The sequence below is a fragment of the Anser brachyrhynchus genome, assembly GCF_964034855.1.
Source record: "Anser brachyrhynchus genome assembly, chromosome: 7".
Classification (NCBI taxonomy): Eukaryota; Metazoa; Chordata; class Aves; order Anseriformes; family Anatidae; genus Anser; species Anser brachyrhynchus.
In genome coordinates, this window is record NC_137701.1 from 22920908 (window position 1) to 22940696 (window position 19789).

The 19789-nt window shown below is 38.4% G+C and overlaps 1 protein-coding gene across 9 annotated transcripts in view; it reads left to right on the plus strand.

Annotated features, from left to right (window-relative positions):
* Nucleotides 1-19789, plus strand: part of COBLL1 (cordon-bleu WH2 repeat protein like 1) — a 127484-nt gene that overhangs the window by 67473 nt on the left and 40222 nt on the right. Inside the window, exon 1 of one of the 9 annotated variants that reach the window (XM_080601176.1) lies at nt 18402-18427. The exons of the other annotated variants lie outside the window; for them this stretch is intronic. Within the exon in view, the coding sequence (XP_080457302.1) occupies nt 18417-18427 (11 nt within the window). The 5' untranslated portion in view covers nt 18402-18416. Of the gene's footprint in view, nt 1-18401; nt 18428-19789 lie in introns of those variants that run through there. 9 annotated transcript variants of the gene reach the window in all.

Consider the following 19789-nt stretch of genomic DNA (forward strand, 5'->3'; position numbering starts at 1 on the left):
TTACATCTATATTATATAATGTAGAGTGCTGTAGTGTAACAGTAAAGTAAGTAAACAATATGCTCAAATGAAATTTGTATAGCTGTGGAAATCAATACTACTACATAATCACTTACCTTATCCAACTCATTATTTTGATTTGGGGCCCACTAAAGTCTCTGCTATGTTAACATTTTTTTGCCCATATATTAATGTCATGCTGTCTAATGGCAATAGAATCTCCATATACAAACAGTTTAAGAAATAAGAGGAGCGATCTCATAGCAGAAAGAATGGCTTATAGCTATTTGGCAGTTGAAACAATTACTGGTCCCCTCTTGAATTTCTGTCAGGCCCCCAGGGAATAAAATATTCATTTTTTTCAGAATTTTGCCCTCTGGAATAAGGGAAAAATGACAGCAGATGAACTGGCATTCTAGTTCATGAAATGATGCAAGTGAGCTAAAATACAGCTTTTTGTTCTCATTTATTACTATAAGCATTGACAGGGAAAACTAATTGTTACTGATCATACTTCAAAACTGAACATTTGAAATTATCTAGGACTTCAAGCAATTAATATGTGCATGGTCTTATGTTATCTGTTAGCTTAGAAACTACAGAAATATCAGGTTTATATCTCGAAGAAACCTTTAGTTTGAAAGTGGAAAGTAGCTGTTGCAATCCTGGCTGACCTCCAAATCTCCTTTCAGTATCAGTTTATTCACTAAATGAACAGGAATAGCTTTTCTTGTAACCCTTTTTGGCTTTTAACTGAAACACCAGGAGTTTGGGCAATAAAGCAGAAAATAGACTTTTAAGCCCAGCTTTGAAGTATTGTTCTCCAAGGTCTTCTATTTTGCATCAAATGATGTATGATTCTTTTACAAGTGAGAAGTGTTTTAAGAGGGTGTGGTAGTACTGAATGCAGTATTAAGACCATTTTCACAGATGTTTATTTACTTTCTTAGAAGTTAATACTGTCCTACCTAATGTTTCAGAGAGAACTGTTTAGAGATTTCTCCAATCTTAGCATTGATAAAAAGACACAATATGAAGAAAATGATACAACTTTTCTTTGAAAATGTACATGCATTGTGAAAATTTGTTAAATTATTTCAAAACAAAACAGTGAATCAAAAATACATGTCAATTCTTAGAGTATCTTTAGAATTTCATTATTTTTGCTTTATGCTCTTAAAAACCATTTAATGCATTTATGAAGTACCCAGATGTCATTGCACTAATGTATTTCTCAAGATGTGATTTATATTCTAGGGATATTTTTTGCTGAACAATATGAAGAAAAAACTGATAAGCCAGTTTCCTGTCTTCTACAGATGGGATTAGATATGATCAGATTTAATCAGAACAAGAAACTATGAAGTTTCAAAATACAGCCTACCTGCAGTGCCACCCTGTGGCTTTTTTTTTTGTGGTTTCTTTTAAAGTAGCCAGTTTCTGCTAGTCCTCCACGAGGAAGATGATATGAACTGCTAAAACTTCTGTGCTCCTGGCTGCAGACCTGCTTAGCAAGGATCATGCAGCAGACTTTCTTGCCTCGCTTGGGGAAGGCAGCACATTGTGGCCTTTCTGAAACCTGTTCAGAGGGAGGAATAGAAAGAGGATTTCTGAGCCTTTCAGTCATCTTCTGCATCAAATCTCTAAGCAATGGTTGTTTTGGTCACTGAAATGGAAAGATCACATCAGAGCAGGAGAGCAAAGAATGTACCCTTTGACAGCAATAACTTGGAGGAGCGTGTTAACTGGTCCAGCTTGTGCTGCGTATGAGTATGCCTTAGGTATTGTAGTCAGTTGTGTAGGAGGACAATTTTTTTAAAAATTAGATTCTCTAGGTAGATTTCTTATGTAGGTAGTTGATGCTCTTTCTCATTGAAGACATCTGCATTTTTGTTGACTTTAACTGAAGGATGTCATTCTTGAAGGATGGACATTCTTAAAAGCAGTTGCGCTTTGAGCAATACGTTGTGCTTTGCCTTACAGCATTTTATAGGGTCTAAATCTTATCAGGAGAAGTACCTGCAGGTTTAAGACTGATTTTTCACGTAGAGTGGAAGTAATACAAGGTTGAGGATATTTCATACCAGGCAAGCAATTAAGGAGGAACTTTTTAGCACTTTGCCTGCCTTAGAGAGCAGAACCAGTTTTCTTCCTCTTAGCCAGCTTTGTCTTGCCAAAATATCTGGTTGAAAGGCAATGTTTTTCCCTCTCTGTATCTTTGCTCAGCCTCTCAGGCATGGAAGAGAGCAGACCGGTTTGTCTCTCTTCTCTAGGTGGCAGTGCCAACATCACCATTCCAGGCAGACACTGCAGCAGCACTTCTCTAGGCATGCTATCACATCCCACCGCCTGCTTCCAGAATTTATTATTGGAAGCTGCCCTGCCACTCAGTTGTCCAAACAGAGCTGTTTGCCTAAATTTTTGGGTGTTAAAATTATTTCCCTTGATATTGTAAGAGTTGCTATTTGCAGTGCTTTGAATGTACTTTCAGTATTTTCTTGCTACAGAAGTAGTTATTTTAATAAAATGAGCTATCATAACATATGCTGGGATACCTTTTGCAGCTTGTATTTTCCTGCCCTTGAAGTCTTCAGAACCTTTGACGCTTGCATCGCCTGGCTGTCGGCCTGAGCTGCCTGCCTCAGTTTCCTCACCTTTAAGGAGCACTCGCTGCCTGCACCTGGCTGGGACACATGAGCAGTGCACGAAGTGAGCTTGGGCTGGCACAGCCTTGGTGCCTCCAGCTGCGGCCAGGTCCTCTTCCTTAACCAAAATCTAAATAGCAGAGCATTGAATGTACCAAGCTGCGTATTTAATGTGTATGTGCTTTCTGTGGTACACAGGTACTTACGTTGAGATGCGTCTCAGTTATGAAAGTTGGTCTCTTCTTGAAAGCTAACATTGATTCCAAATTACCTTATCTCCCTTGTGAAGTGTAGGTGGAGGAACGTGGATGGGGGACCTGAGATGTAGTCTGAAAGCCAGCAGTGGAAACAGCTGGTACTGCAGCAAGTTGCACTGCTTGCTGTGTGGCACTGTGGAGTCATAAAGAGGGAGAACTAAATATTCAGAGTTTTTTTTCCAGCATTGGCAGGACTTCCCTTGTGTGACAGGAACCTTTTTTTAAAAAAAAAAAAGAAAAGAAATGCACCGTGTATATAAGCGAAGTGCTGAATTTCTCACTGTTTGCTGTTAATTCAGTGAAACAAAAAGTTTAAAAAGCAGTTACTAGATTGTCCTACTTTATTTTCTTAAAACTACTTCCAGTTAAATACATCTCTTTGGAAGCCTGGCTTTCCGGGTAGCAATAGCCAAAGTTAGAAGTGGATGTGAGGGAGAGTAATTGAGAAGTTTTTGATTACTCATCTTTATTTAGGAAGCTTGTTTGCGCTTTCTACCCGACTTAAGGTGCTGCAGTAGTGGGGATGTGTAAACTAGAGTCTGTGCTTTAAAGCAGTTACTGCAGAACTCGTTCAGGCCGCAGTAAGATACAACAACTTCATTGTATGTTAAATCTTGTTCTTTGTTCAGTGGATGTTTTTTTGAATGACTCAAATATAAGTCATGAACAATTCTGATTACTCTTTCTTAAAACGTAACCCAGAAAACTGAAACGTACACATGCATGCACTTTCTTGTGTATCACAGGTCTTAACTTGAGTCCCTTCTGTATGAGAAGTTTTGGCTAGCAAAATGTCTCACTTCATTCTGTGGATCAGAAAAAGGTTGCAGTTTTAATTTAAGAAAATACATATAAAAACTTTTATACAGTGTGATTCAAGTTGTGGTAAGACTTCAGCCTTGTGAAGAAAAGCCTGTTTGTGTCTGTGATGGCACTTTATTTCGCTGGGAAGGAAGGTCTGTGCTAGCTGTTGTGAAGTTGCCATTCATGACTATGCTAAATGCCCTTTCATATGTTTTTAACAGGTACTTTTGTTTGTCTTTCTTTAAAATATAAAGAGTTGTCACATGACCTCATCTCTAAAACTGTCTTTATAAACCTTTATGAAAAAACAACTTTTCAGTTTAGAAACAATCCAAAAAAATCTATATAAAACATTGTTCATGCATCCTGTTCCTTCAGTTCTGTGATATGCCGTGCCTAATTCAGATTTTGATAGAAAAGGAAAATTGTCAGAAATAGTCACCTACCGTAACTGTTTGCCTTTCTGCTGAAGGCTTGCAGAGTTTACAGGGCTAAAGTAAAGCACTGAATCATAAGCACTTGATGAATATTATGCCTACGTCTAATATGTCTAAGAGTGGAAAATACCAGGTGAGCAGACCTGGTTCAGGGGTTGGTATGTCACTACAACAATGTGATTTTTTTTTCCATTGCCATATGAAGACAAGACACCTAAAAAGATTTGTGATCTTGCTATAGCGTAAGATGCTACTGGACAAGTAAATATATTCACTTATCTCTCTCTGTCTGCTCTCCCCCCACCTCCCCTTTTGGTCCAGCAGAGCTCAGCTTCATTAAACTGCTCTGTTCGCTTTTCTTCTTTCTTCCTGCTTTCACTCAGTGTTGTTCTTCGTAAGCTTTTTCATTTGATAACATTTCAGTATTTGTACTCCACACAAAGGCAAGTGTTTGAATACTTATATTGCCTCTTTTCTGAGTAGGTAGAAAATTGAGCTGACAGCCCTGCCCTGTAAAGAGCTTATAAGAACCTGGTGTGTTTTAACGTACAGAATTATAAGTGTCTCGTACAGTTGCACAGATGAGATGGGCTGCACAAGTGGTATGGCACTGTGTTGAGCTGCATGCCCATGCAATGCAGCGTGTTGTACCTGTTTTCTAGAATATCTGGTTTATCTAGTCGCAGTCTCATGGACCTACTGTTGAGGTAGCACAAAGAGGGTTTCGATAAGTAGACGTTCCAGTAACATGCTGGAATGGGGGGTGGTGAAATATGAGCTTTGCCAATTTTTGCTGTTGTCTCTTTAGCTTACAGAATACATTGCTTTTTTTTTTTTAATTTTTGTTTTTCCACATGCTCACTCTTGGCAGGTATCTAGGATAATTTTTTTTTCAAACCATAATTGTACAAATAGCACTTTAAGGATACTACCCTGTTACCTTCAATTTTCAGCTACTTTGTTGAGGCTACCATATTATCTCTGCTATGTATAGAATTAGCTCTGTATTTTGGAATTCTTTCGACTCTTTTTGTTGATTTTGAACTTTCTTCTTTTAAATGCTGGAGAGAATCCCCAAACATGATATGCCCATTACAGAAATTGGTATGATACACTCCCGGTTTAGTTGACCGTGATACTGATACTGAAGATGTGTTGTTATCTGGATTAAATAGTTGATGTGTGTGCATATTAAGTAAGTGTGTTTTTCTTCCTCATTCCTGTCCTTCGGGTAGCAGTGAACCTGGGGCATGGTCCTTCCCATGTGCCGTCTGCTCATCTGTGGCCTTTTGCTTCCCAGGCATCCCTTCGGAATGGGTGTCCTACTGTAAACCAGTTTAAGCTCCTGTAAAACAAACTCTTATCTGAATTACATGCTGACATCATTAAATGGGGAGGGCTTTTCAGTACAGAATTTAATATTGATCCCAGTGCAATTATGTATTATTTTTGCATCGTCTTGTGCTTACTTCACTTTAAGGAAGTACCTGGAACTTGCATGACTACATATATATCTACAGTTATAAACCTTGTCATTTATCATCTGATAAGCACACAAACTCAAAAGATTGAGAGAACACCACAAGATAAGCTGTTCTGAATGTTCTGAGGAACTGAGGGAGTTATTGCTGGGTGTTTTTTTTTTCTTCTTAAAGCAGCAGTGTATCATATGTAAACAATCAGAACAAGAAATTTGTTAAACCCCCTATTAGAGCTACATCTAAATTCCCTATAGCAATGGTGCCATAAAAATATCTGGCGAAGTGCAGACTATTCTGTCAAGAGACAGATGTGATTATGAAAACGTGTATGGGGAACTTCGATCTGAAAATTTCTAAATTAAAGCAGGGGATTTTCCAAAAGAAAAATCACAGTGGGAGCTTTATTCTGTCTGTCAGTTTTTCATTAACTTCCTAGACCCCTGGCAGTGATTTAAGGAAGCACAGTGACTCTGTTTGGAGCTCAGATCTCCAAAAACATTAAGGTCTCTTTTTTTTTTTTAGTTATTTGTGTTTGGGTGCATTTGACTGGTGAATCCCATAGTGACATTTAGTGTGCCAAAAAGTCTTTGCTGTGTGTGGCTCCTGCTTCTGCTGGTTAAGGAAAATAATACTGCTTCAGTTCTCCTTGGTGTTGTCTAAGTAAATTGTGAAGAGATGCGAAGTCTCCAGAATTTGACAAAATGTCTTGTACTAACCTTTGAATAATAAGGCGTTTGTTAGAAAATCCGAATTCTTTTTCCCTGCAGTTCTCTGCCATAAGTGAGTTTGATCGGGTCTGGTCTAAAAGTTTTTTTCTTTTTTTTTTTTTTTTTTTGCATTATGAGTTTTAAATTGTTGGATAGAGACTTTCTTTAATTATGCAGCTTTAGGCACAAGTCACATTTTTCACCCCATGCCCTCTGACGATGGCTCAGTGGCAGCTAACCTCTTCTGGATCTTGAGCACTTTAAAAGGTGGAACAGTTTCCATTGCTCTCTGCCTGGTTACTCAGTATGGGTTACTCGGTACAAGACTGCCGCATTTTTTCAGTGTGGATTTTTGGGTGATTATTATTTTTCTTTCATTTTTTAAGTGCATAATTCGGCAACATTTTGGGAGCTAGTTCTGCCAAGGCACCAGTTTCGCTGTGCCACAATCCTAGCACAGTATCGGTTACCTTCTGGGGCTACGCCTGTGCCACCCAGAGGAGGAGTGGCTGGGGCGTGGGGCTGGCTGTCCCTCCAGCTTTCATCTTGTAGTGTGAGTGAGGAACATGGTGATGAAGGCACACTGGCCTATGGATTACTAAATTCTGGTTGGCTTTCAGCTGTGAATTGTCCACTGCTGTTTTAACCATAGTGTTGGAGCAGTAGTGAGTGTTACACCTGTGTGTGCCACAGCAACAGCTTCATTTATGGAAATAACCAGAGCACCAGACTTGTGGTTATTTGTTTCATTCCTTTTTCTAGCTCCCAGGTGTAGTGAGATCTAGGTGTACTGCTATGAATAGGCTGTGCTCCAAGCTTTTGTGGAGGATTATAAACCGGGATTAAAATAAAAAGGAATTACTTGATCATTAATCGGTGATCTTATTGCAACATTGTCACAACAGACCAAGAAATGTTGATCCTGGCTTTTCCATGCTGTTTAGTTTAATATGTATGCAAGCAATTCTTTAAGTGTATGTTGGCATCTCTAAAATAAAAACAAGTCTTGCTGAAACTTCCCAGAGGCAGCTGAATTTGGCCTGTTTGTGGCTTTCCTGCCTACACGCAGTGCTAAATGAAATAATACAGTTGTTGCACAAACAGGGAGGGTTATAAAGGTAGCTTTGCTGTGACATTGCATCTGTCGTGAGAGCTTTCCCAGAAAAAAAGAATATAGTAATTATATGATTAAACAATAAGGAAACTTTTTGGGTTGTGCACTTCCTCAGGCTATTAACCTAACCACTAATTAACCAACAGGAAATTCCAGACCTGAAAATTTCATTATTGCTATACTAAACTGTGAATATATGTGTGTTAATGAGAGTTACATTATAGCCATCTGTATCGTGTTTTTGAATTGTGTCAAAGCAGGAGAAACAGAATATACCATCTGTTACCTAGCCATAGTAACATGCTGCATAAATCAAGTCACCAAAAAATAAAATAAAAATTAGAAGATCCCCCTATCTACAACCCTAGTTGTCTCTTTATTTCTTGTATTTTATTTGTAACAACCGCTAGTGCCGTGGCACTACCACCACTATAGTAATCACGGTAATGACGCTATTCTGTTTGCTTTGTTTTGTTTACAACTTCTGTGGTATAACTTCAGTATTCGGGGAGGAAGAGCTTCTTGAAGTAATAATTTCTGGGCAGTTATTGACTCCTCAACTTCAGTTTTGTATTCTCTCAAATGTGTTTGAATCCCTGAAACCAAGAAGCTAAGGATTGCCTTGCAATTTGCAGTTCTTTTTTGTTCTTAAGTAAATAGATTTTTCTGGATAATGTCTACTAGTGATCTCTCTTTCTCTGAACAGTGAGCATGAATTAAAGCATTTCACTGTCATTAGGCCCTGCGGGTTTTTGCTGTGCCTTTTAAGCCTTGTATGCCCTTTTTTGTGAGTTCTTTTCTCCAGTATTTTCTCCAGTATTTTATTTTATTTTTTTATTAAAAATTCTTCTCTGGGAAGAAAGCTGGCACAGAAGAAAACACTAAAACAGCTGTGGGATAGTGAGGCAGATCCTTAGCAATCGAGATGAAATGTGACTCAGCAAGGTGTAAAATGCTGCTAATGATTGCATATTACCTGTTGTGCTGAGTAGGGAGAAGAGTGATCTTTGATGTGAAAATGAGGATAAAAGGTTGTAATTGAGATAGAGAGGTGGAAGAGTCATGCAGCAGTTTAAGGGAAGTCACCCTGTGGACAGGTAGCCCAAATATGGACTTATCTTTTTGTCCCCAGTAGAAGTTTTTTTTTTGAGTAGGCACTCTCATTTTGTCCTTGATTGCACAGCTTTGGCAAGAGCTCTTAAGTACTAAGTTATTCAAGTTAAATGAACAAAATTCTGTTTCTCTGCAGACTGTGATGCAACAAGCATAGTTAGAATATAATGAGGAATTCTTCAATGTAGCAGTATATCTACAATGTAAATGCCTTATTTAATGCTACAGGAACATAGAAAGAACTTAAGTTCTGTGGTGACCAAAAGGATGAAGGGAAACCAGCTGATAGTCTCTAGGTTATAGACTAGCAAAAATCTTCTGTATGGCCAGAAAGACTTTCAAGAAAACTAAAGGTGTGGCATATTATGGTAGACTTTGCATGGCTAAATTTATGTAAAAATAATAACGAAGTATGAGGAATCTCTGAAAGGAGGCCACCTTGGAGATCCCCAGGGATCTCTGCTGGAATTTTTGGTTCACCATAACTTGGAAAAAAGGTTATTAATGTGAGGTGACAGTCAGAAGTTGTCATTCATGGTAATTAGAGGAGACATTGCTGTGAAGACTTACAGAAGGATTTTACAAAGCCAAGTGACTGGCTAATGAAATGAGATGAAATTCACTTCAGATAAATTCAATAGGAATCGGTTTATGTGTATTAGTAAAGGAGTAGAGAAGAAAAGAGATGACATGATTGTGCCGCTGTATAACGACAGTCCAGTGCACAGTTCTGGCCTCTGGCCTCTCCGAAAGGGTATGATGGAACTGGAGGAGTAGGTTCCGAGAAGATGAATAGGGATGGTTAAAGGTGTAATACGGTTTTAATATGAGACATCATGATGTGGTCTCTCTGGTCTCATGTCCTTATATTTACTGTTGTATGTACATGCAGTGATTTGTTGTGTTGTAAGTATTCCAAGTAAGTGAAAAGAGAACATGCAGTAGAATCATCTAATGATACTGCATAAAATCCTTAAACCAAATGTTAAGTAATGGAAAAATAATTAAGTTCCCCTTCATGTTGAATGACTATACAATTTGTAATCAACTTTCCTTGTTGATGTGTGACTTGCCTAAGAAAAACAAATTCTTGGTCTGCTTCCAAGCCATTTGGAAGCCTCTGTCTATGCTCTCTTCTCCAGTTCTTTTTGATAGAACAAAACTATTTGCCTTTCCCTGGAGACTCAACTGTGTTGATCCGTCACAGATGAGATGTCATCTCAGTAGGTACAAAGCAACTGAAGAAACAGTATTTAATAAAGCAGGAATTTAATCTGGAAGATTGCCTATTCTTAGCTAGTAATCCAGATTTCCTGCTATTCTTGCTACTTTCAGACTTAAGTTTCTCATGGATATTATTTAAAAAAAAATAATCAACTATTTCAGGGTTAGATGGAATATCAGATAGTTTAAAAATAAAAAGTTTTTTGTTTGTAACGATAGAGACAATAGGTTCAAAGAGCTTCCAACTGCACAGATCTGTCCCCATTGATTTTTTTTTAAATAAAAAAACAATTCTGACCAACTTTTCCATATGTAGATAACTGGTACACATCCATTGTGTTTAACAGCCTATTAGGCTTTGAGATGGGAGGGTTGTTTGATTTTTCTATTTTTACTTATTATAGAAATTCTCAATACTGTGGTTAATCACAGACAGCTGAAACTGAAGATATCTAGAGATCTAAAAATGAATATTGGGAAGTTGTGGCTGTTTTTTTTTTTTTGCTCTTGCTTGATATGCAAATCTTCATATCCTATTGGTCTCAGAAACAACTCTGTGGATTAGTACAGATGTTTCACATACTCTAAAGAAGTGACCTATACAGGGATCTCTTTAGAAAGTGGTTTGTATCTAGTACTGTAGTGTTGTATTTAGCAAAATTAGATCATTTATTTCTCTTGAAGCATGCGTGCACAAGAAATAAAATTCTGTGTTTACGAACTGTTCGCATACATTCCCTTTTGCTGCTGAGGGTAGTCAGTTGATTTTTCCTTTTTAGGGAATGCTTGCCAATACAGCGATGCCAAGATGAGTAGAAGTAGTAGTATGTTTTATGGGAAAAATTAGAAGCATTTAAAAACTAATTCTGAAGAAATTATAAGAAAACATTTTAATTCCTCTCCCATAGATTTTATTTTCTAATACACTGTCTAAACTCTTTTTACCAGGTCTTTTAAAATTCTCAGTATTTTAGTTTTCATGCATGTTCTGGTAGCTTGAAAAAAAAAAAAAAAAAGGAAAAAACACTAGGAGCATTTTTATATCAGTTTGTCATATAAAAGCTTTGTGCAAATCAACAAAAAATCAACAGCAATAAATGTACAGCTTTATATGTGAAATCCCTAAGAAGGAAATTGCTAAGTAAATAAACAGTATACAAAACTTAGTACCACAAGATACCAAGGAATAAAGAAAATCAGACGTTATGAACATTAACTGAATATGTCTAGCTACAGCCCTTAGACCAGGTAATGTTTCCGAGTGGGATTTCTGAATGTTTTGTCCTGTGTAGGACAAGTTTGCCACAGGGAATGTGTTGGTATCTTAGATTACATTGATACCCTGTTTGCCGTGAAACTTTTACTATTGGTGATCTAAGTCCTGCAAGTCTGGCTGGGTCCGTATTGCTGCTGACCCCAGCTTTTCAAGCAATTAAAATTGTTGTGAGGTTTTCAGTTCTAAACACTATTAACTCTTGAAGTTTAGCTCCAGACTGCCCTTTACTTGGAATGCCACCAAGTTGATCTGATGGTTTGTTTCATTTAACCTTACATGTACTGGGTAAAACTGACTTTGTCTGATACAAGGGTGAGTGGATGCTTTTGGCAGGACTTCTTGGGTAAGAAAGGCCAGCTAAGGAGTTGTCAGTGATGTTAGTCACCGCACACAGACATTATCCTCTCCTGAAGTGGTACACAAACAGCTTCAAAACACTTTGTGGCCTGATACAGATCTAGAAGCAGTATTTGCTAATGATAGGAACCTGCAGGATGCCACAACTGGTAATAGCACTTGCCCAAAAGAGTTTGACTGCATTCCTTCCCATTACCTGAGCAGATTTAACTGTAAGCAGTTTTTATCTTGCTGTATACGTGAGGTTTGACTTTGACAACAGGTAACCGAGTTGAGAATTGTTTTTCAAGCAGCTTGTGTTTTTCTTGACAATGGCGTGAAGCTTCTGTTATTACCCTACTTCAAAGACTGCGAAGTCATTTTCTTCCCAGGTAGTGTAAATGTTGATCTTTTGTGATGCTGTTTACTCAAGATCTTAAGCTTCAATAATTTTGTAGGCAGTACTGATGATCAAATTAACTGGATTTGCAGTTATGTGCCTCTGCTACCAAAGTATTCCACTAACCACTAAAATTTGCTCACCTGAACTGCTTAATTGGGTGTCTTACAGATAGAGAAATGGGGAAGGATAAAAAGCATAGAGAAAGGAAGAGTCCTAATTCTAAAACTTCCCATTAAAGTTGTCTTGCAGAAAGAAAAGGAGTATGGGTGACGGGATTGGATTCTTTTTATGGTATGAAGCCACAGAAGATACAACAAAGCTACTTAATACTCTTTTGAATTGCCTGAAGTAGACGTGTCAGGATTAATGACTATACAAATCTCTAGATGTACTATATAGGCTGTTTGGTCAGGTGGTGGGATTATAAATAGGTAGGCTTACTGATGTCACCAGTAAAAGAAAGAAATGATGGTGTGCTTGCCATGCACACACTCCAGACCTTCTACCTACATATGCTGTTGAAAGAAATTCACTTGATTTTAATTAAGAGAGACCTGAGTTATCTTGGAGGTAAGCAGAAAAGTAGTTTAACCACTTTTAGCTGTACTTCTTCCCTCTCCTTCTTTAGGTGATCAGCAGGCTTCCAGGTAATACTTAGGTTATCTTACTGGGCAGCGTCCTACTAGCAGCTTTTTTGTTTGATATGCACAGGTAAAACTTTGACCTGCAGAGCTGTTCTGGTTGGTGTGAATGGGAATTCTGGAAATGTTTGATGTAAGGTGACAAATATTTTGCAAGACTAAGGATGAAAGTGTTGGTATTTACACAGCATTTGCTTGCTTGTTTGGTTGAACTCATCTGAACTCCTGTTGCGAGGAAAAATATTTACCATAATTATGTCCCTGTAGCAGCATTTAAGTCTTTGCTCTTGTAAGGAAGGCAGATTCAAGTATAGGGCAGTACATAAGTAGTCAGAATCCAAACACAGACCAGTAAAAGGAAAGAATTGATGTCTGTAGTGCTGTTTTCAGAGAAAGTATGTAATTCTTCCAGTCCAAGGTACAAAAGCCTTTTATCCCCTTACTGGCTCAAAGACCAGGATGAATAAAGACTTGTAAGCTTATCCATGTAGATGGACTGCTAGAATTTCAGTGGTGTGCTTCTGGGTACAGAAGCTGTTCCATCTGTTATTTTAAGTTACAGATTGCTGCCTGAAAGTTCAAATGAGATTATTTTAGTTGAGGAATGTTGTATTTCATGGAGACAGGAAGGCTTTTCTGACTTCGCTTGTCTTTCATCTAATTTTTATCTAAAACTTTGGAAGAAAAGTTCTTTTTAATAAACTTGTTGAAGTCAATGCCTTTGGTGTTTAATATAGTGGAGTCCATGCTGTGTGCTCATTCAGGAGGTGAATACAGTGTTGTAGCACAGGAGTTAGAGCAAGTCACTTACTCGTCAGTGTAATGTACAGCAACGTTCCTTACTTTCCACAGAGCAGGCTACCACTGCTGCTAATAGTTGTTGTAAAGGCTAGTAAGAAATAGGTTTCCCCCTTTCCTAAATATTTTTTTTTCCTACTGTAAAGTTAAGGCTGAAACCCTGTACCCTTTTTCAGAAAGAGCAGAGACTTTCTAATGGAGTAATGGGGCATCCAAAACAGCTTTGGTGCTACCTACCATGGTGCAAGGAGACAGCTTTTTTTGAAGAAACATCGTCTTTCGGGCCTGTTGCAGGAATGCAGTAAGAATGAGTGTTCAGAAGAAAGTGGAGGAGGGAGCTAACAACAGCTCTTGTATGTAGATGGGGATGAGTCTGGGGGAGGAAGTTGTAGCATTTCTGTGGGCCCTGAATTGCCAACCAATGAGGGAATTGAAGTTAAAGGGGGACAAAGGGGAGGGAGGCTCCTGCTGCCAGCGGCAGTGAAAGTGGGTAGGAAAACTACTGGTCAGGTGGATGCTACAAAGAGCTGGGCTAGGACTTTGGGCTGTGCTTCCTACCACCCATCGCCCCACAGAATGCATGAGAGATCAGGCTTGAGCTCCAGCAGCAGCACTGACGTTTGAGGAGGCGGTAAGTGCCGCCCTATTCCTGAAGGCAAGGCCTTTCCCACCGCTTTCTGAGGGTGCGGGTGCTACAGGGGATGCTGTAAGAGATGAGCAGGAGAATCTGGTGGTAGATGGACATTCACTGCGTTTGTTTGAGGTTTTGCATGGAGCGTTTGCCTGAGATGTTTGTGGAACTAAAGCTACATGGGGGGGACCTCTTTATTACATCTTAGCTCTCAGGTTAGCAACTGAGTTGAAAAACGAAAGTGCCAAGATGCTTCTCTTGCAATTTAGTGAAGGTAATGCTTGCTTTGGTACAATTTCCTAGCCTGAGCTTTTTCTTCTTGCATCTTCTTTCCTGTAATTAACTCCTTTTCTGACGTGGTTCTGTGTAGTAACTCCCTTTCGCTCCTCTTTTGTTAGTTTTTCATGTGTCATGTACCATCTGTTTAATTTCTGTAACTTAAAAATCTTCTTCTTCAGGATAGAGAACTTTCTCTGCTTTCCAGTCTATTCCGGTGCTTCATATCGCATCTGTTATCCAATTTACTAAACCCTCTTATTTCTTGTTTATGCGAACGTACAAAACATTTTGAAGTTTTACCAAACGATAGGGAGCTAAAGGACCCAGCTGCCAGAAGACTGCTGGTGGCTGTAGAGCTTTCAGCCAGGGAGAAGGGTTGGTCTGTTCCAAATACCTGCTGGAAAACACAGAATGAGCTGCAGTTCTTCCCAGAGCCAAGCTCAGTGATTCTTCACCTGGGAGACTGGAGCATTGCAGCTGTGCTCAACCTTTTATAGCTAAAGAGAAGAGGGGTAAAGTTTGTCATCCCTGTTGCTGCTGCAGAGCTTCCCAGGTACTGGCCTGCATTGTTTTACCTGCATTGCCCACCCGCACCCATGCCGACGTTACCTGTATTTGAGGCATATGTGTATGGGAGGAAAAAGGGAAGGGTTTGTGCAGGTCTGTTTCCTGGCTGCTGTGCTACTGAGTGGTTCTGCTTTTCTTTTCCTTGCCTTTCCCCAGCCTCTAAATCCATCCAGTGCCTGCCTCCAATGTTACTTTTAAAATGCGATTTTGAATGGCAGAGAAAAAGGAACAGAAGAAAAGCTCAGATAAATTGGCAATTCTTTACTCTATTGATGTTCAGAATAGTGGCAGAAAAACCCACTAGCAGAGCTAGGTGTTTCATCTCCAGGCTTTGAAAAGACTGGCGCTATACCTGCTTTCATGACTAGGAGATAACGGCCAAAAGGGCAAATTTAGGTTTTGCAAGCCCTTAATTGAACTTTTCTTGCTGGTCATAGGAGAAGAATATCTGTGTGAGCCCGCTTTTATAGACATTCTTGAAAAAAGATTTGAGAGTTTGTTCCTAGTGGAGGTAATATATGTTTGCTCGAGTTTTAAATATTTGTTAGATTTATTAGTGTATCAAAGGTTAAGCTCCCCATTTCAGCTCAAGCTGCTCTTTGTTTCTTTTCCTGTTTATTCAGCCAGTTATATATTACTCAATCGCTGTTACAGATTTACTGTTTTCTCTTCCCTGCTCTCCTTCTTTTCTGTCAGGCTGTTTGCATAACTGTAAATATAATAAAGGCTAAATGAGTCATATGTAGTTTTAATAGTTTTGAATATCATTCAAGTTTTTTGGCTTTTCTTTTGGTAGCAAACCTATTTTTCACATTTGATACTTACATCTATTAGCAACCTTTCCACAAAGTATCTGCTTACTACAGAGGCATGTTGCACATGACATGCCAAATTTGAATTTAGTGTTAACACTATTTCACACGTCCAAGTTCTTAACCTCCTTAGAAGTAATGCTGTTGGAAGTGATTTTCCTCCACTTCCTTCCCCCCCCTCCCCCCCCTCCCCCGTTTCCCCTTTTTAAGAAGAAATACTACTTTTGGCACAGCATAATGTGGTATAAAAGATCACTTGTGTAAGAATACGTTTTGATAATTCCTTAATAATAATAACCTTTATGCAAATTTATGGCATAATGTATTTTTTATCCTCTGTTGCCTGCTAGGATTCTGAGCTCTTGGCTGTTTTCCTAGCAGCAGGGCAAATCTTATGCCTAGAGAGGAGCTAACTGGTTTTGCTGGATGGCATAAAGTAACACGGAGTCAGTGGTGATCTGTGCTCAAGAGTTGGGCAGTATTTCATGTGTTTTAAGTGACCTTGAAAAGGTCATTGTAATGGTAGTTATGGTTTGGCTTTTAAGGGCAATGAACAAATTTTTGCTTTTTTAGAAAATTAAGTATAAATTTAAAACTTACGCTACAAAAATCTATCCTGAAGTTGGTGCCTCTTTAATATGGGGAGGGCCACAATTAAAAACATGCCTGTGCCATACAGATTGGTGTTTGTTGCCTCTGAATCCCCCCTTTTTCCTCCTAATAGGAGAAAACATTGCGTGAATTATGGCTTGAATACAGTCTCTTCTGTTTTCAAGACTGCCACTGCCATGGGGACAGACAATCAGACGGGCAAGTGTCTGTTCCAAATGGTCTGCAGGGAACTGAAGGATTCATTTGCTGCTTTCTTGCTTTCAGTGTGTACCAGACGTCCGAAGATTCCATTAAGCTTTCACCTTACTGCCATGGTTACGGTCCCAGTCCTGTGATTTATTTCTCTCTAGGATAAGACTTGTTTTAAAAATTCTTTTCTTCAGAACTCTGAGGCTAGTTGGGGAGGGATTCAACACATCCCATTGATTAGGAAAAACTTTTCTCTAGCGAGAGCTTTGAAAACATACCTTGATTCGTGAGATACCTCGTATTCTTGGTCCAATTCCCTTATGGAAGGGGATGGAAAAACAGGTATTCTATGTTTGTGTGTTTTTTTTTCTTTCACTGTAGCAATCACCTAAATGTAGGCACAAATAAGAACATCTGCAGAGGATTTGTTTCCTGCTGGATCCTCACTGAGTAAAGTCATAGAGATGATTTTCAAAAATCGGTTTATTAATCATATCACCTGTAGCATCACTACTGGCATATCAGTCGGTATATCAGTTGTACAAGGTGTTTTCGTTTTTACGAGAACCCTTTTCTCAGTTCCTCCTTTCTAGTACCATCTCTTATGTAACACTTTTAAAATACCAGAAATAATTTGCAGTGTTGATCTCCTTTCAGGCTTGTGAATTTGTATAGAAAGTGCGCTGTGAAATACCTCATTATCACAAAAGATTTAGAAGATTTTCATGGTTGTTCTTCCACCTGGAAATTGGATTTGAAATGTACTTCTGTACATTTATTCTTTTGTAACTATTGAACTTGCTGCTAGACATATCTGTACAATATAAATGCAGAATCTTCCCCGGATAGCTAAGTGGATGAGTGTGGAACCTGAAAGCTCACATTTATCTGCAGAGCAGATGCAGCAAATATTTTTTCCTTCATTTTGTCCTACAGGTATCATAAGCCTGGCTTGAAGGGATAACCTTCCAAGAATGGATAGTGCTTGCCTCTCATTGATCCATACCTTGATCTTCATATCCAGCTGGTGCTTTTATAGTAGAAATAACGATAGAGACGGTGTATCAAACAGTGATATTGATCTAGAGATGAAAGCCTAGTATCAAGACTGATAGGCACATTGTATAGATGCCATGAGGCTGGTATAGCAAGTACTTGAGCTGCTTAATTTTAAGGATAAATATCCTTAAAGTATTTTAAGGATAGATAAGAAGAATACTAGAGTACATCAAAAGTAACCTCTTCAGCAGTACTTCTTCTAACCCAATTTTGTGTAGACATCTGAATCACAAGAACAAAGCAGTGCAGAGGGTGTTTTGCTATATGCGTAGCATAACTTTTAATTTCTTGAACTGAAACTTTAAGTGATTGGAAAAAAATCTAGATTTTTTTTTTCAAGTAACTTGTTAGAAATGTGTATATAGAGAGCTGGGATGCAGCAAACAGCAGTGAAAGGTGGTTAAGAAATAATGTAGATAGTTACAGGTGATGATTTCACTTCTATTTGCTGAGTGTAGTAGTGTTTGGGGGGGGGATCTCTAGAAGCTTATAAATAAATTAGGTTTTTCTGCTTTTGACAATTTTTTTTTCCTCCTTGCGAAGAGCTCCAGTTCATTGGGCAGTCTGCAGCAAAGGACTTCCAGTCCTTTCTTTTCTGTCAACTTCAGAGTTGAAGACAGGATGAGAATGAGTGAATCCAAGATGAGAAAGATAAGTCTCTCTGAAAAAACAGAAAAATAGATGACTGTGTTGTGGTATGAAATAAATATAATTTTGAAGATATGCTGGCTGCCAGCAGGCGGACTTACCATCAAGTACTGCAAAATATTAAGATGTTTGCTTGCAGTAACCCATGTCCATATGCTGTTGTATGTATGTAGTATCATTTGACTGACTGTAATGGATATCATGCGATGTTCCTCATAATGATTAACAGATCGCTTAGAAACACAGGAGTTCTGTCCTTTGCTAATAACACTCAAGACATCAGAGACTCGCATACAGCAGGATGTCTGGAAGAACTTTTTTTTGTTGTGAGTGAACAGATGCCAAGTATCAGATTGTAGACAGAATAAAGCTGCGTGCTTCATATGCACAAAAGGTAAATCCTGTGCTTATACATAGACTACTCTGCTGTGCTGGTGGTAGTATGGGTGGGAAGAGTGCTCCTGCTTGAGTGTTTTCATTTTGGTCTATCACAAAGTTATGCGGAGTTATGCAGGCTTGCAAGCAGCTCTGCAACTACTATAATGAGAGAAGCCATGTATTCCAGAGTTCCCAGGCTAAAGGAAAAATATGCCGCATGGGTATGTCAATGCTATCATTAGTATTCAGATTAAGAACAATATAAATGAAAATTGAGCTACTTCTTAGTAAAGGAAAGAGAAATATCATCCATAATTATACTGCAGATGAAAGTGACACTATTGTAATTTACTCCATTTTTTGTATCTTTGACTGTGTAATTATCAAATCCCAAATTGGGAACTCCATCTTGCAAACTAATTTGAAATGTGGATTACTGAATACCTATGTCTTATGAAATACCTTTTTTTTTTTAAAAAGGAGGGTATGTATGCGTATGTCCTGAAATATATAGCTGTGATTTTTATAAAAGGTAAAGGCTTTTTTTAGTGACTTACCTTGATAACTTAAGTCATTTCATGGACTACAGCAAGAATCAGACAATGGTGCTGCAGTTGTTACCAAGTGTTTTCCTAGCAAGTAGTGCTTGATCTTGAAGATGTGCAGCGGTGATGCTGTGAAACTATAATCCCCAAAGACAGAAGTGAATAAACAGCAGGAAAGATGGTGTTTTATCTGCTTATTATACAAGACAAATTTATTCTGTGAGTATTAAAGATGAGTACTGAACTGGGAAAATTGCAGAAGAAATTAGTGACTTAAATATTTTGTCTGTGTTGCTGATGTATCATTGTAAACGGAACATATTAACGTAGACCTGAACTCTTGTTTTCCTGTTCCTTTGTAGAGCAGATGATGTGCAAGGTGTTGCAGCTGTTTGCTACTGCTGCATAGCAGTGGCGCAGCATTATTGTAATAATCAAGAAAATGTTATAATAACTGCTTTGAGTGCAAAATCAAAAGCAAGAAAAGTTCTAGAAGAAGCTTTATTGCAGTGGCCTTTTTCCTCTCATAAGGTGATCTTAGCAGAGCTAGTTGCTTTTCTGACTTTGAGTGAAAAATTTAAAAAGTTCTGCTTTTGTAGTTTTGGCCTTTTGTAGTTTTGGCATATCATTTTTGTGAAGTTTGGTATCAAAAAAAATCTCTCTGTCCTTCATAGAAACACATGTTCTTAGTGATGCCAGAACAAACTTAAAGTTTGTTTAACAAACTTAAATCTGTCTGTTGTGCAGTAGAAAGTTTTTATTCTGTTACATCGAACGAACTTTTTCAGTACCTGAGAGCTGAGCAGTTGCACGTGAGGTCCCTTCTGACCTTT